We start from the raw sequence: 22,605 nt of genomic DNA on the forward strand, positions 1-22,605 counted from the left end.
GTATGGCTGCACAAAACCGAATCTAAACCGCAAACTGGACGTAAACCGTTCGTTTATTAACCGAACCGAAGTGAAACCGAATCCATACGTTTTAATCATGGTTATCAGTTTTAGATAACCGACTGTCCCAGTTTCAGTTTCGGTTGTCGCTCAAAACCGCACCGAAAACCGAATATGCCCGTAACAGTTCTAGCTGTCGATATATATATCCAATTCATCATAGCCCCTGATTTTAGGTTTAATAGTTTCTTTCCTTTTTTTCGACAGACAAAACCACTCTCACTCTTTTTCTTCCCCTCGGCTGCTACTCCTCTCTCTTCCAACACGGAGATTCACCATCGCTCCATCACCAGATTCATCACACACCTTTTCTTCTTCTTTCTTTGAATCAACTAATTAAAACCAAGCACCCATGGAAGATTCATTATAATGATTCATTGTTTTCTAATTGATTTTGTATAGTGTAGTTGTAGCAAGATCATTTTATGGGTTTCTATTGAGTTTTTGAAGTGGATTAAAGGTTAACTGTTTTTGATTTTGTGTTTTGGTTAGAAGGTATATGAAGGAATCAATAATTATAGCAGCTGAACCAGATGCAGTGTTCAAATCGGATGTTAATGGTTGAAAAAACAAGAGAAAGATGAACAGGTTTGGGTCTAAAACTCTTTTTTATAGTACGGGTTTTGTTTATTTTTCTGATTGTTGAGTTAATTTGTTTTATTTTTACTGGATTTTCAGTAAAGTTGTTTGATTCGATTTGTAGGAGGAAGTTAGTGGGAAGAAATGGAAGTAGTTCAATGAGAGTCATCTGATTACGACAATACAGGTACAATTCAAATGAAATGTTCATGAAACATGCTCAAATCTGAATTATTTTGTTTCAATTTTTTAATTCAGTAGATATCCTGGTTATGGTGTTTTGATTGATGATTTTGTTGGAAGTGGAGGTTGAAGTTGGAATGGTGTATGACATTGATATGGATGTTTCTGCTGTTATGGATAATGGGAGTAACGAGATTTATGTCTCTAAGGTAAAAGCATTAGCATCAAAAATTTCCAATCAATCTATGTAGGACTTTTGTTGTTTCCAGATTCTTTTATCATTAGAAGATGAATTTTTTTTCTTATGTGTTGACAGTGTATCCATTGATACAATAATAAAACTATGGGATGTAGAATTTGGAAGCCTTCTCAGAAGTTTGAATGGTCACATGTATGAACCAGCAAAACATTTATTTCTTTGAGGCCATATTTGTGGTAGTAGTGATCACTGTTGTAGCTTGTAGCTAAAGATGGTTCTGAAGATTTGCATTTTTATTAAATTTTTCCCAACCATGTTCATTTGTTTTTGTTTTAGAAAATAAAAGTTAGATTTGTTTAAGCACATGCATAACTGTCATTACACTTCAACAAGTTAGAATTCATTTAAGATCAATTAGTCAAGCACAAAATTTCTACAAACATATGAAACAGTCTAATATTTTATTGCACAGGTCTTATTCTCACCATTTTTAACTTATAGTTTCTTATCTAGTCATGCAACGGCCATCTGATGTCTAGGTTTTGGTTGGTTGTGATGCAAGCCTCTGTTGGAGTTGCAAGTGAAGTTGGAGACTTTGGATGCCCACCCATTCATGCCAGAATGAACAAATCTGTTGGATTTTTTGTTTTAGTTATTAGATTTTATGTTTTAGTTTAGACTGTTGGAGTTTCTGATGTATTTGACACTTTAAAACAATCGGTTTGACCGACAGGTTAATCTATAAATTTTTGTCTTTAAAAAAAATTTCTCTCAGTTTTGTGAAACTGATAGAATTTTCAGTTAACCGAAACTGGGAGGTTTAAAACCGCAACCGGCGGTTTCAAAACCGAATGAAACCGAGTAGTCTAAATGGTTTCATCTGGTTTCCAATATGAAAACCGAGTAGTTCGGTTTCGGTTGTTTTTTGGCCAAAAACCGTACCCAACCATGTGCAGTCCTACCTACACGTGGTTTTATCTCCCACGTCTAAAAACTAACAACTAATTAAATTCAAAACACATTAGTTAAAGCCTACGACAGATTAACGGCTAATTTCCCTTCCTTGTTACACACAACTTGTTAAGGTCTGACGAGGTTGGGACATGACATACTCCCATTTATATCAATTGCCAAGCTATCTGTACCATTGGTTCGTACATTACGAATTAAAAAAAAATTCCCCATTATTTCAGATTTAACTGAGAGTATGTTAGGGTATCGATCCTAAACTTGTCATAAGTTCATGGGTAGAACTCAATTCGAAAACAGGTTGACTAGACGACGGAACCCATTGACTTATAAACTACCAATTAATCCCCATCTAACCAATGCGGGAGTAGGATCCCAACATCTCACCACGCTTCCAGACCCAACGTTCTTGTTGGCCCACTCTATCGACACTGACCCGAAGGTAGCCCTTTCTCTTATGGCGGCTTCACTCCCCTATCAGTATTCAATGCGGGTGACAACTACGCCCATACATAGGTGTTCCAACACTTTAATCTATAGATCACCCTTTTCGTGGAACGGGCATGGATCGTGGTGGTTGGCTCTGATACCAAATGTTAGGGTACCAATGCTAAACTCGTCATAAGCCCATGGGTATAACTCAACTCGAAAAAATGGTTGACTAGATGAGAGAACCCATTGACTTATAAACTACCAATTAAGCCTCATCTAACCAATGTGGAACTAGCATCCCAACAGAAAAAAACACCGTTACTTCTTCATTATTTCAATTGTGAATCCTAGGCATGAGTTGGGATGGCTCTCCCAAACCTTCCAGATTCTTCATGTTCTCAACAAGATCCCTTTGGAACTACTGTTCGTTTGAATTAATTTGATGTATGGAGCGGCTTAAATGTTTTCACAGGAAATATTTATAAGGTAAATCGATTCCTTAGAATGAAGAATATATACCTAAGTTTCTACTACATTTTACCATTATCGTATTTAAGGGTTTCTTGCTTTTAATTTGATTTTTGATTTGTTACGAGTATGACATGGATGATTTATTGATTTTAGAGAATTTGGCTTTGGATCTTAGAAACTACTAGATCCTTTAAGTGTTTCTTTGTTCTTGATGGAATTCGAGGATCATTAAGTGGGTAAATTAATTTTGTCTTTACGCCAGGATATATTTATTATTGTAGAGAATTGAGTTTTCTTGCCCTTCTATCAATCATTTTCAGGTGTTGATTAGAAAATGAATATGTTCACGTGTGGTGGAAAGAAGCTTAAGCTAACAATTTGGGGTGTTGGACAAGATATGGTAAACGTGTCCAATGATGATTGTAATCAGTACAACATTTCTCTTGGTAGGGTTTGTTCTGCAGTAATAACCCCAATTGCCTAATGGCCTTCAAAAGTACTAATGTTATTGATAAATTTTTACACTGACCTTCATATTTGATTTTAGTTTCCAAAATCTAGGCTTCCAATCATTGTTCATAAAATTATTGTTTGATTGGCAGCGATGAAGTTAAGCTAAATAACGACATGGTTTTTTCATGATAGGAGTCAAGCATCCTTCAAATCTGCAAAACGAGTTTGAAGAGCTCAAGATACAATATAGAGATTTGAGGGTAATAGTGATCTTTGTGTACCTCACGATGTGACTTATTCAGGTGTTAGATTTTTGATTGTTTCTTTTGTAGCTTCACGTTTGATGGAATTTGCATAAGGCTTTTGAATAGTAGCGTGCGGCTTACATCCCTATCCCTAGGTAAAAGTGGTCACAACATATCAAAATTATGCATCCATCTTATGCAGTAGAGTGCAAGTTATTCAGAATTAACATTTTCAAAGTGTAAAGTGAACAAAATAATTGGCTTCATAGAGATTTAAATTATGCGCCACACAACACCTGGGTGTGCAACAATATAATAGATGCAAGGTTTTTAAAAGCCATAATAGTTAAGAGACATGAAAAGAACTGAACTGGCATGATACCTGTAGAGAGTAATATAAGTAATAGTTAGTGAATAGTCAAAGAGCATTTTCAGTTTCCCGAAAGAGCTTGGTAGCCTTTAAGAGAATAAAAAATACTGTAGATTTAGAAATCTTTTGTTGATGTTTTTCCTGATATTTTTAGCCTTATCAACGGTAAAGGTTCGTTTAAATGAATTTTGGTTACGTATTGGTTTCCTTTAACTATTTTTTGTTTTAGTTTTTGATGTTGGATATGCAGCTAATACATTTGGCATGGGAAGGCTCACTGAGTCCACCGAGATTTTTGCACATTCACAAAGTAAGTATGATACACTCAAAATACATTTCTTGCACTTCTGTTGTTGAAGCTCAAAGAGCTGTCATACTTTAATGTTGTTATGCATACGTAGTCTTTTTTTCCTTAAATTATTGTTTCAATTATTATAATCCTCTTAGTGAATCTTAAATGATTTTCTATTGTAGTTGTAACCGAGTAATTTTTAAATTAGAAACCTGTACTGTGAATTTCGCTTCTCAAGCATGGTACTCTTAGGCTGGGTCTTTATTTACTTTTGTTGTGTGTGTACATATAATTTGTTTTAGTCGCGCAGGATATGATTGCTTCATAGCCTCTCCGGTAAAAATACTGAATGGTAATGTTCAATGGAATGTCCCCGCATAGACATTTTTTTTGTTTACTCAAATAATTATTCTCCATGTTGGAAAGCATTTTCCCATTATAACTTGACTGCACAGTCGCATATTGCCAATATTAATGATTCTAGCCTGCAGCTAAAATTTCAATTTTTCTAGCTTTGGCAAAGTATGAAGTATTATATTTGTAGTATTTCCTGCAACTGTTCAGCATTTCGGTGACATGTGTCCTTTTTCTGGGTTCCTGTAAGTTTGACAGTCCTTACATTAATACTTTCACGCTATATCATCATGTTTATTTGAATTTTCGGTGACATCAACTAGAAGCTAATGCAAACACCCCTATATTGGATGCAGACAACAGCTCAACTCTATGTTTAACTTTATATTATAATTTTAGTTTCACTCGCTGCACATAGTTTAACGTTGGAGCTTCAATGTATCCTTGAAGAGCAAGCTCCAATTCATGATTTTCCCTTTTGATTGTTCACTGAAACATGATGTTGTTCGCATTTTGAAGTCCAACTTCTTATGTTTTCGAGCAAAATTATAATCTTTCTCATCTATTCTTTTTTTAGGTTACGCTGAAGGAGAGAAACTTGGATCTGACAGATAAAGTAAATCATGTTGAGTCGAAACTGCAGTTCATAGCGTTGTGTTACTCCATCTGGATTGTTAAGGTTTACATATTTTTTACTTTTTGTATTCGCTGTGGTTTTTCCGTTAATATTGTTCATGTACAGTATTTGCTCTTCATTTTGTTTCTCTTACCGACTTTAGTGGTTTTTGTTGTCGATAATCCATTTGCTTGAGAAGGCTAGGTGGGCATATGAGAGCGTAAAAACATATGTAGGCAGCAAGTTTACTCCTACAACTTTCTTTATCTGGTGGTGCTCCACGCAAAGAGAGTTTCCATTTTCCAATGCAAGTTTAACCATCCACTGACTCAGGAGTATATCAAAATGAGGTCCATTTAGGATGTTGCTAAGTTGCTAACTACTCAACTTATCCTGAATGCTAATTATTGATTAGTGAATTTATTAATCAAAATTAACTAATGTTACAGTAGTTTAATCATGCAATATATCTAATGCAGTTTAATGGCCTTCAAATTTACTCTAAATTTCTTTTCCTACACAACAGTTTAGGTCCTGTCACTAAGCAAGTCAAATGTACATATCTGAAGTATAAAAACTGCATCATACATTAATTTATTTCCTCTCATGAACACCAAAGAGAACAACAAGATAATTATGCCCCTCATATCAGACAGTGAGAAAATCGACAAGATTAATATGGTTGGAAATATATAATTAATTGCAACAGATGAGTCAACATTGTTTTTTTTTCTTTTTTTTCTTTTTTTTTGTAATATGAGATGAGGCTGTCAAATGCCAGTTTTGTCGTGCAATTGTTGATTTTCCTAGCCTTTTTAGACGACCTCACTTTTACCTCCTCAGCTTTGATATCATTTTATTGCGGAGTTGGTGTATTGTTCGTTCATTTTGAGTACCACCAAAATGCAAATCAAGGAAGAAAGAAGTAACTTGATGCCGTTGAACATTCTTTGGAGCAAGCTTAATGAGACGGTAACATAACTTTGAACTATATGATACTTTTTCAAATCAACCTTATTTTTGCAAATTGAAATGGTATCGCTTGCGTGTCTGTGGCCAAATTATGATGTAAGGGTGGAAAGGCAATAAAGAAGTGCTTTTTAAGGAAACCAGAAAAACGCTTTCCTTAAAGGGGTTTATTCTCACTTATATAATAATACTATCTCATGCATCACTACTTCTGAAGTCAGTCATTCTCCAATTTGCTTAGCTTCTGAAGATTATGACCATTATATCTAGGTATAGTTGTGTCATAGAAGTTACACTTACTTTTTATTCTACATTTACAGAGGAAATATGCTTTACTACCAAAGCCTCATGTCCCGTTTAAGAGTTTTCTGAAGGAGCTCGCTAAATTCAAGTCAAGTTCAGATTTCTTACAAGGAACACCACTGCGTTTGTAGTCCCTTGCAGGTCATGTCTACAAAAAATGATATGTCATTTCCGGGTAACACCGGTTGTCACTCATTCACCATATCTGACTATCTGTTGTTTGAATATTTTTTTTAAATCTAATCAACATTACTTGAGTAATTGTTGTTAGTTCCTGTAAACAATTGAGAAAAATGTTTCCCTTGATATGGTTTTTCTATAAACTGAATCAGTTGAATCAGTGAATGAGTTTTTGCTACCAGGTCAGTTACTGGAAGAAAAAAGGAAAATAAAAAGTTGTTCCGATTTTCCTGGGAAATCAAATAGTGGAAGGAGAAATTTAGTTTGATTCAAATACAAAAAGAATTTATATCGTTGATCAACTTTTGAAGATTAATTGACTCAGGTGTGTTTTTCAATGACCCCAGCCTGTGCCAGAATTAAGTTTCTCATGTGGATAATACGACTGTTTGAGCAATTTCCGTAAGTCCTTCATTAGCAGATTTCTTTTGCTAGAATTTGCTTCTCTGAATACATGTCAGATGGGTTACTAAAGGAAAGCAATAATAGGTTTACCGGGACTCAATCCCATGAGAAATCCCGTTCCTCACATCACCTGGGACCCACTGCAGCCTTTCTCCATCCAAATGCAGAGATGCACTCAACTCGTTCGTCCGGTCCCCTCACAGGATTTCACCCGGTTTTTTTGGGCGTGGATGTAGCATCGCCCAAAGGAAAGTATCTTTACATGAAAACAAAATGGCAGTTATCAACCCCTCTGAGAAAAATGGGATTTATGTCTTTGGAAGAACACCAAAAAGCATCAAACGAGAACGGCATCGCATTTTACAAAACAGTAGAAACATATATGAAAGGTAAAGTCTATAAGTAAACTTAGGTCATCCATCTGTGGGTCCTACGGGTGTACAAGAATAAAAGAAATTATTAATCTCTGTTTCCAACAACGACCAGAATCCCGGGCCTGTGCGGCACGGGTCATGTCCTAGTTAATAAATAGAAAACAACCAATAATGAAACTAACACCTACTAGCACAGAGAATATAACCAAATTGAAGGTCGTTATTACAGAACAAGAGACTTAAAACAAAGGCCTAAATACAACACAAGTTAAACAATTACTACTATATTATGTTGCATTTGAGGTATCACATCACAGGAAAGGTATTGTTACCCTAGTGTTGATTACAAATCCAATTAGTGAACTTGAAATGTTGTCATCTAGATTACAAAAAGAAACCTGTAACAAACACGAACAACTAACAAAAGCAGATAGAGAAAAGTAACGACTTTGTATAGCCAACCCAAACCAACTGAGATTAAGGCCTGACTCCTGTAATATGCAAAGAAGAGCTGAGCTTGATATCTAACACCCTACTAAAAAAAAACTCCAAACCTGACCACAACATGATAAGTGCATATTTTATATAACTTTAGTGCCCATTCCATGCTAGTATTTGCTATATATTCTTGCGAATTATTGTGTATTACGTTTGTTTTGTTTTATTTGTGTTTCATTAGGTGAATCATCCGAAAGAAGTGAATTTGCACTTAATAATGCAATAAAAGAAGTTAGCTATAAGTTTAGAATGGCCAAAGACCAAGTGGAACTCGTTCAAATCTAGGAGTGTTTACTATCATCTTGAAGAGGACGAAAAGACGAAGCCAGCAACGAAAGAATGGAGTCAATCCGAAGTCGTATGAAGAATCTATAAGCATTTGAAGCAAGCCGTAGTTGCCGAAAAGTAGAGTACAGAACTGTTATAGGCACCCGAGGTTCTACCCAGGGCATCCACGGAATAGGAATTAAACTGTCTTCTAAGACTGACAGTTGAATGGGAATGTTAAAGACACCAGAAGGATTATCCAGGGCACTTTATCTCCTTCCCATTATTCTCATGACCAGCTAAGGTTTGATGATGTAGTTACAACGAAAACTGAGATGAAGTTGGACACGGAATGGAGGGGATGTTGGCAGTAATAATGACGAGCTCGAGATGAAGACAGAGCATTGAGTGATGGCAGTCACAATAGAATATTGAACTGGTAATGTAGTGGAGCTGCAGATGATGGTAATAACAATTCAGGCGTGCCATGACATTAACTATCATGTCATCACTTCCAGCCTGTACTCCAGCCTGTACTTTCTCATACGTGTCTCACTCTCACTGGTGCTCCTTTGAAATGTCTGTTTAGCTAGTGAATTCACCTATATTAAATAGTTTGACTTCACTTTCTTCTGTAATTAATCAAAAACTGAAAGTTCTGTTCTGAGTTTAGTATCTCAATTGTAAAACAATTGTTTGTTCATTAATGGAGTTCATTTCATTTCACTCACCTATGGTATCAGATTGAGAGATTTCTACATCACAAATCTCTCAGGTTCTTCGATCTCTGCTTCCGCTATCTTTCTGATTCTTTACAAATCTTTCTTTTTATGATTCAAGAATTTCCTGCTTCTACTTCAATTTCAATGAAAAATCCAGCAGCAAGCTCCATTTCCAGCATTCCTATTAATCAACTTACCAGATTTTTGAACCTCAAACTCACAGAAAACAATTTCATCACATGGAAGAATCTTATGTTACCAGTAATTCGAAAAATTTAAGATCCAAAAATATCTTGATGGATCGCATCCATGTCCTACTCAATACACGAATCTTTGCAATCAAGGGAATGAAATTGAAAATTCGTTATATCTTGATTGGATTGATGATGATACATCAATCATCCTGTGGATACATTCAACTCTTTCAGAATCAGTCATCGCATATTTTTCTAGATCTGAAACTTCCTATGATCTTTGGAAAAGCATTGAAGAAAGATTCTCTCGCTCATCATCAACACATTCAATTCAACTACGCACCAAACTTATATCTCTCAAGCAAGGTGATAAATCTATTCCTACCTTAATTAATGAGATTAAATATATTTCTGATCAGTTAGCTGCTGTTAGAGAATTTGTTTCTGATCAAGAATTAGTAGTTGTCACTCTTGCTGCTCTCAATTCTGATTATATTCCATTTGAAACTGCTATGCGTCATCGAAATCCTCCTATATCATGTATTGAGTTGCATAATAATCTTTTGAGTGAAGAAATTGTCATCAGTGAAAGAAATCAAGCTTTTATAAATGATTCTACAAATAAGGCTTTTGCTGCTCAAATGCATTCCTTTAGATCATCTGGTCATGGTAACAATGGTAAAACTGGTGGCTTTAGTCCTTATTTTGGAAGATCTAGTAGAGTTAGATCTTGTTTCTCTTTTGGCAGGGGTAATCCAAATTTCTTCTCATCTGATAGATGTGCTAGTTCTACTTATGCTGGTTCTACATCTATGTCATCATCAGTTAGACCACCAACAGGTTTGCAGTCCTCTACTTCCACTATTGATTCTCCAATCATCTGTCAAATTTGTGGAAAAGCTGGCCATAGTGCTCTAGAATGCAGAAACAGATTGAAGTTCTCTTATCATAATGATTACACTCCACATCATCTAAGTGCTATGCTTTCTTATGCAAATCTCATGGGAGAAAACCCTTGGTATGCTGATACTGGTGCCAACACTCATCTTACTTCTGATATTTTTGTGTTGCAAGCTGTCACTCCTTATGAAGGTGTTGAACAAATTTAAGCTTCCAATGGAGAAGGTATGCATATTACTCATACTGGCTTTTCTTTGCAATCTACTCCAAATCACACATTTAATCTGAACAATATACTTCTTGTTCCACAAGCATCTCAAAAGTTACTCTCAGTTCACAAATTTACATCAGATAACAACTGCTCAATAAATTTTGATGCTTCTGGATTTTCTGTGAAGGATTTATCAACTGGGAAGATACTTTTACAAGGCCCACATCATAATGGCCTCTATCCCCTGCATTTCATACATCAACCAACTAAACAAGCTCTAAGTGGAGTTACAACAAGTATATCTGCTGAAGCTTGGCACAAGAGGCTAGCTCATCCTTCTTATCAAACCATGAAGTCTGTTTGTAGTTCAGTACAACTGTCCACTGTACTCAAGTCTCCTCTTTTTTGTAATGACTGTCAATTAGGAAGAAGTCATAAGTTGCCATTTAGTCTTTCTAGTCATTGTAGTACAAAACCTTTGGAGTTACTTCATCTTGATTTATGGGGTCCATGTCATGTTCAATCCATTTCTGGATACTATCAAGGATCTAGGTCCTATTCACTGTTTTTTAGGTCTAGAGGTAAAGAGAAATGATACCTACTTGTTCATGTCTCATACTAAGTATGCTTTGGATTTGTTGGATAAGTTTGATACGAGTGGAGCTAAACCCTGCAGTTCACCTATTTCTCCCAACTGCAAACTTACAACTAATTTTCGCTCCATTCTAGATGATCCTTCTTCTTACAGATCTTTGGTTGGTTCTCCTTAATACTTAACTTGGACAAGACCTGAAATCTTCTATGCAATGCATCAAGTTTGTCAGTTTATGCAATCTCCAACATCTGATCATCTTGTTGCAGCAAAGAGGATTCTGAGATACATTAAAGGTACACTAGAATTTGGTATTTTACTAAAGGTATTTCTGCAATTCATGGCTTCAGTGATGCAGATTGGGCTGGAGATCCTGACACAAGAAAAAGCACTGATGGATATTGTATTTTCTTTGGCTCTAATCTGGTCTAGCAAGAAACAATCTTCAGTTGCCAGATCTTCTACTGAGGCTGAATTCAGAAGTTTGGCTAACTCAGCTGCTGAAGTCTTATGGATCTGCAAGATTCTTACTGAACTACACATCTTTCTACCATCTTCTCCAACTCTTTTGTGTGACAATCTGAGTGCTATCTCCTGTAGCTCTAATCCCGTATTTCACTCAAGGATGAAACATCTTGCTATTGATTATAACTTTGTCAGAGAACTTGTTCAATCCAAAGATCTTCTAGTATCTTATGTTTCCACAATTCATCAAGCTACTGATATTTTTACTAAAGGCTTAGCTGGTACAAGATTTGTAATGCTCGGAGACAAATTGAAGGTGCATCCTCTGTCTTCCCGCTTTAATTTGAGGGGGCTAATAACAATAAAGGTGTGCCATGACATCAACTATCATGTCATCACTTCCAGCCTGTACTCTCTCGTACGTGTCCCACTCTCACTGGTGCTCCTTTGGACTCTATGATTAGTTAGTGAATTCACCTGTATTAAATAGTTTGACTTTTCTCTTTCTTCTGTAATTAATCAAGAACTGAAAGTTCTGTTCTGAGTTTAGTATCTCAATTGTAAAACAATTCTTTGTTCATTAATGGAGTTCATTTCATTTCACTCAACTAGATGGCAGCAACGGAGAGAATGATGACTGCCGCTATTAAAGAGGGATGAGGTAAATTTGATTACAAGACAGCTCAGAATGAGACCCGATGATCTCGAGTTGTAGAACTGTGAGTCTCAATCGTTGGTTGTTACCAATGGATAAAATTAAGAACGAGAATGTGAGTTATAGTCATAATTGTCGAGATGGACAGGGAATTATCGTGATCACATAAAGGAAGGAGTAACTCGCTGTGAGCTGTGACTACGCTGAGGAGATAGAGATAATCATTGCTGGCAGGGAAGACGATCAGGTGCTGTCAATACCGGAATTTAATGGTGGTGCTATTACCATGGGAAGATGGCAGTGAAGAAGGAGTTGGCAGTGATGGAGTTAGTTTCTTCCGTTAATGATGAAGATGGAGCTCGATGGAGTCTGCTGTGGTTTGGTTAACGATGTTGTTGCCGTCAATGAATAACCAGTGATGATGCTCGGTGATGTCGTGGTACTGAAAATGCTCGAGATATGTGGTTTCTATCAGAGAAGATTAGGAGGAAGGTTTCGGCTCAAAACAAGTGGTACTCTGTGGTCGATGATGGTGGAGTTGGAAAGTGGCCGCGGTAATGAAGAGAAGAGTTTGAGATGGAAACTGTAAGAGAAAGTCAAGAGGAGTATACGGACTAGAGAAGGAAATCAGTTTAACCTACGGTGGAATTTCTAACCGTAGGGAAAATCAGGTGGAATTACGGTGGGGCTTTCGAACCGTATGTAATTTTAGGATGAAAATAAAATTTTACGGGAAAAGGTTATTGAAGTTCTATTGTCAGTCTCTTGAAACTGACAAGCTAAATGAAGCTGAGAACTTGGATGTGGGCTGGACTTCTTAACCCACGGCATGAGCCCATTAGCTGCTGCAGTTACAAAACCAGACTTCGAAGTAAGTTATTTTGAGATTTTTGGCTAGTTTTGGCGACCACTCCGGCACGGGATTCGATGCACGGGCACGTCAACACTTTCATACTGTATAAGAGACTTTTCAAATAGGATCTTTTAAAAAATCTTTGAACGAAGCCTTTGGAGAGAAGAATACAAGAGAAGAAAAGATTGGGTTTTGGAGTGATTTCATCGCCGTAACTATTTATTTTTATTTTATCATATGTATTTTATGGGTTTCATTATTCCTATGAGTAGATAAACTTCTTAGCGATTGGGGATGAATTCTAGTTCAATACATGATTCAAGCATATAAATCTATTAAATTTTTTTTTCATATATTGTTTTTTTACTTTAATTAATATTTATGACTGATTGATAAATTGTTTAGGTAGTCAACTAAGTCAGTTTATTAGTGAATCTAATGCTAGTAATGAGTTAGGATATCCGTAATTGTTAAATAACGCTTACACAAGTATAAATTGTGAAACCTTGCAGAAGGATTATGTGGAGCAATCGCAAGTAAAAACAACCCTAGTAAGTGGACCGAGCATACTAAGCTTAACTGCTAGGATCAAACCTAATTTCACAAACCTTATGGCATTCGACTAAACTACATCTTGTAAGCGAACCTCAAGGTGGTTCAGACGGATAGAATTTGGAGAGTAAGCGTACTTGTTTTCCATTGATATAAGGAATTTTGGGGATAGCTAAGCGTACCTGCTATCCTACGGTTGGTAATAATCTGTGATTTACAAAGAATGGATGAATATGCTACTTTAATGACTGTTTAGTAACGAAGAAGGATTCCCTGATCATATTTTTGTCCATTGCTTGCAACTTAATTACTTTTAATTGCTTTGATTTTACTTTAAATCTAAAAAAAATTCCCCTTTGTGACATTTTTGACAACTAAATCTCCCTGCTCTTCGTGGGAACGAATCTATTTACTACTATATCACTAGTAAAGTAGACTATAAGTGAATTAATTTGCGCACCTATGACAGGCATCAGATTTTTGCGCCGCTGCCGGGGAGCAGTCAGTAGCTTTAGTTTTTATTTCTTTTTGTTTTGTTTTGTTTTGTTTTGTTTTTTGTTTTAATTTTTTTTTTTTAGATTTTGATTTAGTTTTTGAGAACTTTATTTCAGGTACTTAATCTCAGGCACCGAAATAGTGGGATTACCAAGATACGAAATTTGAACTCGCAAGGGAACGATACTCCAAGCACATTCACAGTCGCAACAAGAACCCTCTACAGAAGAGATAGTTAATACAGATGACGAGAGAGATCCTCCACCTCCAGAGAATAAGTTAGGAGAGTTTACATCTCCATGTTTAGATTAGCAACCATTGTGCATCACAATCAACAATCCCGTGGAGCTGAAGTCGAATCTAATTCATCATCTACCAAAGTTCAAGGGACATCCAGGTGAAAACCCAAATCGACACCTTCAGCAGTTCCAGAACAAGATGACAAGTCTAAGGCATGCAACCGCAGACAGAGATATGGTTATGCTACAAGCCTTTCCGCTCTCATTGACAGAATTAGCAGATGATTGGTTGTATTATCTTCCTCAAACGAGTATTACAACATGGACTGAGATGAAGAAGTTAATTTTTAGAAAAGTACTTTCCTGCTTCTAAAGCGACATCTGTTCGTAAGGAGATTAGTGGAATTCTACAAATGTCTGGGGAGTCACTATATGAATATTGGGAGAGATATAATAGGTTGTTGGCAAGCAAGCAGAAGAGCCAAAACAATAAGAAAAGGTTAGTCACGACTCAGAAAAGAAAGTAGAGGTGGAAATCGTTCCAAAGGAAAATCCAACTTCAACCGGCCAACCTAAGGACATGGTTCCTATTTTTACTACACTACCTCCTTTTCCTAGTCGATTTTGCAAGTCAAAGAAGCAAGCTCTAGACAAGTAGATTATGGATATTTTCAGCAAGGTGCATATCAACATTCCATTTATGAAGGCCATCAAAACGGTACCGAGGTATGCCAAGATTCTGAAGGATTTGTATACAAGGAAAGAGAGGTTGATTGCTAACAAGGTCACCCAAGTGGGAAAAAGTGCTTCAGCTATGTTGCTAAAGAAGATGCCTGCAAAGTGTGAAGATCCTGGTGGTTTTACAGTGCCAATTACTATTGGTGATAGACAGTTTGAGCGTGCTTTTCTTGATTTGGGAGCTTCCATAAGCGTGATGTCAGCTGATGTTTATGATTCTTTGAATCTGGGACCTTTAAAGTAGACAAGGATTGTCATTCAATTAGCTAATAATTCTAACATATATCCTAAGGGACTCGTGGAAGACGTGTTGGTGCAAGTGAATGAACTGATCTTTCCAGTTGATTTCTTTGTTGTGGATACGCAGAATGGAGACAATTATTCGTCTACTTAATTACTTCTTGTAAGACCATTTATGAAGAATGATAAGACGAAGATTGACTGTGATACTAGGACACTCACTATGGAGTTTGACAAAGAGGTTATACGCTTCGATATCTTCGAAGCTATGCATTATCCAAGTGACATTCATTCCGCATTTTCTATTGATGTTATTGGTTCTTTAGCACAACAGATGTTTGATTTGATCAACGAAGATGAACTTGAATCTGTGCTGTAAAATATCATTGATTTGGGGGTCCATGGCTTTACTAACTTGGACGTTGATATTCCCAAGGAGTTTTTCGAGACATGTGGTGCTTTAACGGCATCACAAGAAGTTAGAATAGGTAATATTTCATATATCTCTTTACATGTAACTGATGAAGTTCCTTTACCTTTTATTGTGCAGTCACCTAAATTAGAGTTGAAATCTCTACCTGATCACTTAAAGTACGCTTAGTTGGGTGATGGGAAGAGCTTCCAGTAATTATTTAAAAGAATCTAACAGCAATACATGAAGAACCTCTACTTAGGGTTCTGAAAGAGCACAAAACGTCTATTTGTTGGACAATTGCTGATATCAAAGGCATTAGTCAATCCATGTGCATGCATAGAATCCTAATGGAAGACGATGTCAAGAAAGTACGTGATTCTCGGCATAGGATTAACCCACCAATGATGGAGGTCGTGAAGAAAGAGATCCTCGAATTGCTAAGTGTGGGGGTAATTTATCCAATTTCTGACAACAAATGGGTTAGTCCGGTGCAAGTGGTGCCTAAGAAATCAGGTGTCACTGTTGTTAGAAATCAAGATGATGAACTCGTTCCTACAAGAGTTTAAACATGATGGCGAGTGTGCATAAACTACAGAAATCTCAATTCGGTTACCCGCAAGGATCACTTTCCTTTGCCTTTCATTGATCAGATGTTAGAGAGGTTTGCTGGAAATTCTCATTATTTCTTTTTGGATGGTTATTCGGGGTACAATCAAATTGTTATTGCACCGGAGGATCAAGAGAAGACTACTTTCACTTGTCCTTTCGGTACATTTGCAATGTCGTTTGGTCTTTGTAATGCGCCTGCCACTTTTCAGAGATGTATGGTCAGCATATTTTATGTGGAAAACATCATTGAGGTATTTATGTACGATTTTAGTGTTTATGGTGATTCATTTGATAATTGTTTTAATAATCTTGAACTTGTGCTTAAAAGATGCGTAGACACTTATAACAGCACGAACCTTTTTCTCGGGTTTTAGCTGAACCCATTAGTCAAATTACGCAATTAGAATGCCTAAAACTCTAATACTCAAGTGTTTATAACACTTTTAGGTTGCCTCAAAAATTAATGGTGTATTTAGATAGAGAAATATGCCTTAAATATGACCCTAGGTGCCTTAATAAACTTGCATGCATGAAAGACACATGTCAAGTAGAGAAGTGTTAGGGGCACTTTGTCTTCTCACTATCAATGATAAAAACAAGAAAAGAAAAATCAACGGGGGAGTTCTCATTTTTTTCTTCTTCCCCTTTTTCTTTTCTTTTATTTCTCTGGTGATTTCTCTCAAACCCTGAAAATTTAGAGAACATACGGAGATCACGAAAATTAGTAGTTAGGAAATACCAATAGGTCCTAGAAACAATATATTAGAGCTAGTTTGGTCGACTGAGTCAACTTTCCGTTTGGTCCTTTTTTTAAAATATATATTATCGTTTGGTCTGAGAAATTATGGTTTGGTCCTAGGGTGACGTCATGGATGATGTAATTGTCATCTTGTACTAGCAATAATACCCTTTTGGAACCATTACATCATTATGACATCACCCTAGGACATATATACTTAATTATCAAGAGAGAATAAATCATTTTCAGATTTACTTTCTCTCACCTCCATATTTTCAGATCTAGTTTTTTTTTTCTTCTCCTGTTGTGAGTTCTAGGGTTTTGATTTTGCAGAGATGATGAAGACGATTTGTAGAGATGATGAGTATATCAAGATGATGAACAAGGCGACGATTTTGTGACGAAGATTTTTTGTTTTTTCTCCCTGTTTGATGTTGCTGTGGTTGAAGAGGATGATGAACACGGTGAAGATGATGAAAACGACGATAGATTAATGTTTTTCTTCGTCACTGCTGCTGTTACTATTGAATATAATGAATTTGAAGAAGTTCATTCTTGAAATGAACTCTGTTTTCTTTTGAAGATGATGAAGACGACGATAGATTTATGTTTTTCTTCGTCACTGCTGCTGCTACTGTTTGAAGATGATGAATTTTATAAAGTTCATTCTTAAAATGAACTCTGTTTTATGTTTTATGTTTGTTGCTGATGAAGATTGAGATGAAATCAGATCTGAAATCAGGTTGACTGTGAAGGATGAACCGACATTGATGTTTGTTGCTCGTGTGAAGATCAAGATGATGATCTTTGTCTTGCTGCTCGTGTTGAAGATCTTGATTTTGATGAAGATATTTATTTTTTGATGTTTGCTGCTGCTCGTGTTGAAGATCTTGAATTTGATGTTTTTCTGCTGGTGTTGAAGAATGATGAAGTCGAAGATGGAGTTAGGTATTTATGGACTTTTTTTTGTGGGTTCACTTAAATGATATTTTTCCCAATTAGTAGGCCCTGTGGAGGTAAAATCACACCTAGTTGCTGAAGGCATCATGCATGTTGGTTGGATTATAAGTGGAGAAAGAGAGATTTTAATTCTTCAATTTGACTTGAGACAAGTGATTTCCACTCCATTAATCACTATGGTTGTTATCAATGATGGGTTTGCGATATTATACATGATGCATGTTTTGATCAGATTAATGGTTGATTTGGAGGTGTTGTTTTAGTGGCGGTGTGGTGCTGCTTGGAAGTTGAGAAATTGGTAATATATTTTTGAACTCACTTTTTGTTCTACTGCACCAATTAGTTTCATTTCAGATAATGGGTTTGCATTAGTATTACATCTTGTTTAAGTTAACTTGAAGACGTTTGGTTTGGAACATATGATGTTTGTGGTATTGCCGCAACCAGTTCTTAGCTATCAGTTCGGACCGAGAACTCTTTTTCTTTTACTATTATGGTACTTGATTTGAATGAATAAACATATATATTGGATATATTCATCTCTCTCAATATAGTGTAAATTTAGTTTGCAATTGAAATCTAGTGGAATATGTAGTCTTAGTGCATTTTGATGGAAATGATATGTACTCTAAGAAAGGTTCATACTAGTCTATTTTAGTTTATGAGAATGTTTATTCTGGGTTGTTTATCCTATCATCATTCTCCTTAGGTTTTGATAATGTTGAGATCACAAAGTATATAGAAAGAGAAATTGACATGTCGATGAGTGGTGATTTAACTTTCTTTATTGTGGAAGCTATACTTTCAAACCAAGCCCCCCATTCAATTTAAATTTCCTATGCTAATTCTTTAAATTAATCTATGCTTGTATGTACTTGTTGTTAGAGCATTGATCAGTTTAACCCACCAAGTGTTGGTATGTCAAGTTTAGTTTTTATATTTTAGTGAATCAAAACTCATTTAAAGAGTCGCTTGATTATTTACTAGAGTCAACTTCGTATAGGTTAACTAGAAAGTTATTAGGATATGAGATTTACAAGTATTACTCGAAGACTTGAAGAATGTGAAGAACTAAAGAGCTACATCGACAACATCATCCTTCCTCTTGAGATTAGTAATATTTTGACTTGAACTGTTTCATTCCTAACATATCTTTCAAGTCGTGCTATATTGAAAACATAACTGCGAAGGTGTGAATGATTATACTCTAGTTAGACGTAGCATTAAGGAATTATAATACGAAGTATAATGCCTATCTTTTGAACTTGGTATACAAGACATCGATATAATCATATGAATGCTATTATGATTATGTATGGGTATGGGTGAAGATTTCGTCCTAGGAAACAATGTTTTACATTCGTTTAAAGGAAGTACAATTCATAAACTTGTTTTGTGAATCGAAGGGGAAATCACTAGGCTTATTGGTATTGTTATTCATTGAAAATCTTTGGATTACCAATATGTGTGTTTAGTATAACCACTCATAACTTTTTTATGTATCTTGGTAAAACTGTTCACAATGCCTGACTTATGTATCGATATGACTTTTATTAGTGAAACCAATCTTAAGTAATCACTTGAGATGGTATGATCGATATTTGTAATTGGTGTGACCAATCCTAGAAATTGGGTAACCGATCCTAGAACTTGGTGGGACTAATCACAAGATGTGTAATCGATCCTTGTAGTAGGTTAAAAGGTTTTAGTAATTGGTGTAACCGATCCTATAACTTGTGCAACCGATCACAAGTAATACCATAAGATAGTGGTAACCGATCCTGGTACTTAGTTAGCCATTTTATGGAAACTAGTGTAACCGATCCTAGTAGCCACTTGGAGGTAGAACTGAACTTTGTGTTTGGTAGAACCGTTAAACCCATGAATGGTGATTGAATGTTTTTGATCAATCACATAAATCAGATGAACCAATTCTAAACTCGTTTGGAAGTGTGGCAAATCGGTTCCAAGATTGTAAATATGAAAACGGATTTACAATGTAAAGATGTCGACATACTTTGAACATGTACATTAATTCTTATCTATTATTGTTCAAAGATATTCCTTAATAACAAAAGGAGAATTCCGGATCGAAATAAATTGAGAATCTTTTAATTAAGGTTTTTTATTTTATATGCTTTCAATTTACAGAAATTAAATGCATGTCTTTAGAAAATAAATAATGTGCATTTACGAATTGGAGATTTTCTACTAAGATTTCAGTGAATATTTGGACAGAGCATTTCCAGGAATTATGAAAACCGATTTTGGATTTATTGCATATCTTTGAGAATATTCGGTTTTGGAAATTCCTCGGTGTCCAAACTTCCTTGGTCTATAAATATTGAAGTTTGCATTTCGAGAAAACTAATCCTCAGAGCCAGCAAAACTACCTAGTTGTGTTGTTACTGGTGGAGCCGCATATTCGGAGAGGAAAGTAACCTAATTAGGAGAAATCTCTTACGGCCGCTCGGTTTAAAGACTTCTTTGGGATTGAGAAACTTTATTAATACCGTTGGTGGGAAACTAGATAATTGCGGTTTATTATTAGTTTTCGATTGATTTGATTGACTAACGGTTGTTGAACTTTGATTCCACCTAGTTTGTTTATGCTTGAGAATCTTCTCTTCTGATATAAGATTCACTCAAACTAGATCGAAGTATCGACGGGGATATTTAGACTGTTTGTAGATCTAAATACGTCTTGTGATAATCCATCGTTAACAGACTCCGTTCTGTGTGTGATTGATCACAAGAGATTCAAGTTGTTTGTGTGCAGATGTTTATTGAAGATCTAAGAAGATTTGAAGACAAAGAAGATTTCTTATTTGAGTTCATAATCTTTGGTGTGCACAAAACTTGATCGGCTGGGGATCCAACTACAATCGGTTTATCTTTTGATAGATTGGATTGATTTGTTGGGTATATCGGCATCAATATATATTTTTTTATTCATAATATTGATTGCATAGTCTAAACAATTACTTTGGTAGTTGTTAAATAGATTGATCAAAGAACACGACAAAGGAGTTTATTGGTTAAACGGAAGAGCCTTTTGTCAAACTCATATCACGTTGTTTGAAAAGAGTTGTTATCGAACAGATTTGTTTTTCCTTTACTGTTTGGAATACGAACCAAAGGAATTGTTCCAAGTGCGTCACTTATTGCAAGTTGGATGTGCAGGGATATTCCTTAATTGTTCAAAGATATTCCTTAATAACTAAAGGAGAATCCCGGATCAAAATAAATTGAGAATCTTTTAAATAAGGTTTTTAATTTTATATGCTTTTAATTTCCAGAAATTAAATGCATATCTTTAGAAAATAAAAATTGAAAATGTGCATTTACTAATTGGAGATTTTCTACTGAGATTTCGGTGAATATTTGGACAGAGCATTTCCAGGAATTATGAAAACCGATTTTGGCTTTATTGAATATCTTTGAGAATATTCGGTTTTGGAAATTCCTTGGTGTCCAAACTTCCTTGGTCTACCAATATTTAAGTTTGCATTTCGAGCAAACTAATCCTCAGAGCCATCAAAACTACCTAGTTGCGTTGTTACTGGTGGAGTCATCTATTCGTAGAGGAAAGTACCCTAATTAGGCGAAATCTCTTACGACCGCTCGTTTTGAAGACTTCTTTGGGATTGAGAATCTTTACGATTACCGTTGGTGGGAAACTAGATAATTGCAGTTTATTATTATTTTTCGATTAATTTGATTGACTAATGGTTGTTGAACTTTGATTGCACCTAGTTTTTTCATGCTTGAGAATCTTCTCTTCTGATATAAGATTCACTCAAACTAGATCGAAGTATCGACGTGGATCTTTAGACTGTTTGTAGATCTAAACATGTCTTGTGATAATCCATAGTTAACAAACTCAGTTTTGTGTGTGATTGATCACAAGAGATTCAATTTGTTTGTCTGCAGGTGTTTATTGAAGATCTAAGAAGACTTGAAGACAAAGAAGATTTCTTATTTGAGTTCATAATCTTTGGTGCACACAAAACTTGATCGGTTGGGGATCCAACTATAATCGGTTTATCTTTTGATAGATTGGATTGATTAGTTGGGTATATCGGCATCAATACATTTTTTTTATTCATAGTATTGATTGCATAGTATAAACAATTACTTTGGTAGTTGTTGAATAGATTGATCAAAGAACACGACAAAAAAGTTTATTGGTTAAACGGAAGAGCCTTTTGTCAAACTCATATCACATTGTTTGAAAAGAGTTTTTATCGAACAGATTTGTTGTTGCTTTACTGTTTGGAATACAAACCAAAGGAATTGTTCCAAGTGCGTGACTTAATGCAAGTTGGAGGCGCAGCGATACTGAGGAAACTAGATGAACTATAGGTTTAGTTGCTTGATCTCAACTATACGAAGTTGGTTTAGATTTTTTATAGCGGCTTAATTCCGAGAGTATTAAATTCTGTACAAGGTCCCAGGGTTTTTCTGCATTTGCGGTTTCCTCGTTAACAAAATCTTGTTGTGTCTTTTACTTTTCTATTTCCGAAATTATGATTAATTTATTATAATTAGAAGTAATTCCTAATTACTAATTAGTAATTAGTAATCCTAATTACTTGATAGCAATCCTATAGTGTTTGGTTAAGTCCGGACCTATTATCAAGTAATCATACTTCGTTGTTGTATTGTATCGATCTTGTATCCATAGTCAATCACGCAAGTTATCTTGTTGTCGTATTGTCTCGATCTCATATCCATAGACGATCACACGAAGTGTGAACCGATTAGTTGTATTGTCTCGACTTAGTCCATAGACAATCACTTTCGG

General features: G+C 35.6%; 1 protein-coding gene and 1 long non-coding RNA gene across 12 annotated transcripts; both read left to right on the forward strand.

Annotated features, from left to right (window-relative positions):
* The first annotated feature begins 264 nt into the window (after positions 1 to 264).
* Positions 265 to 1,780, forward strand: LOC113341989. 4 transcript variants are annotated; one of them, XR_003356310.1, is made up of 4 exons: positions 265 to 648; positions 764 to 826; positions 948 to 1,031; positions 1,535 to 1,780. It is a non-coding gene; the product is annotated as an uncharacterized LOC113341989 (long non-coding RNA). The 4 variants fall into 4 exon arrangements; XR_003356309.1 differs by having other exon boundaries at positions 1,561 to 1,780; XR_003356308.1 differs by lacking the exon at positions 1,535 to 1,780 and adding an exon at positions 1,139 to 1,425.
* A 917-nt stretch (positions 1,781 to 2,697) lies between these two features.
* On the forward strand, positions 2,698 to 6,826 carry LOC113341960. Of its 8 annotated transcripts, none has more exons than XR_003356268.1 (7): positions 2,698 to 2,908; positions 3,214 to 3,339; positions 3,539 to 3,606; positions 3,679 to 3,746; positions 4,191 to 4,271; positions 5,185 to 6,195; positions 6,513 to 6,826. XR_003356268.1 is itself a non-coding variant. In XM_026586656.1 (7 exons), the coding sequence occupies exons 2-6, from the start codon at positions 3,228 to 3,230 to the stop codon at positions 5,549 to 5,551; spliced, it is 492 nt and encodes a 163-aa protein (XP_026442441.1). In that variant the 5' UTR covers positions 2,698 to 2,908; positions 3,214 to 3,227; the 3' UTR covers positions 5,552 to 6,195; positions 6,513 to 6,826. The 8 variants fall into 8 exon arrangements, 3 of the variants coding, with proteins under 3 accessions (XP_026442441.1, XP_026442440.1, XP_026442442.1); XM_026586656.1 differs by lacking the exon at positions 3,679 to 3,746 and having other exon boundaries at positions 5,185 to 5,286; positions 5,423 to 6,195; XR_003356270.1 differs by having other exon boundaries at positions 3,496 to 3,746.
* The last annotated feature ends 15,779 nt before the right edge of the window (positions 6,827 to 22,605 follow it).

This window comes from Papaver somniferum, unplaced genomic scaffold (genome assembly GCF_003573695.1).
Source record: "Papaver somniferum cultivar HN1 unplaced genomic scaffold, ASM357369v1 unplaced-scaffold_33, whole genome shotgun sequence".
NCBI lineage: Eukaryota > Viridiplantae > Streptophyta > Magnoliopsida > Ranunculales > Papaveraceae > Papaver > Papaver somniferum.

Coding starts and splice junctions, on each gene's coding strand:
- LOC113341960 (XM_026586655.1), top strand. CDS start 3,228: ATGAATATGTTCACGTGTGGTGGAAAGAAGCTTAAGCTAACAATTTGG. Junction 3,607..4,190: donor TACAATATAGAGATTTGAGG/GTAATAGTGATC, acceptor TTTTTGTTTTAG/TTTTTGATGTTGGATATGCA. Junction 4,272..5,184: donor GATTTTTGCACATTCACAAA/GTAAGTATGATA, acceptor TTCTTTTTTTAG/GTTACGCTGAAGGAGAGAAA.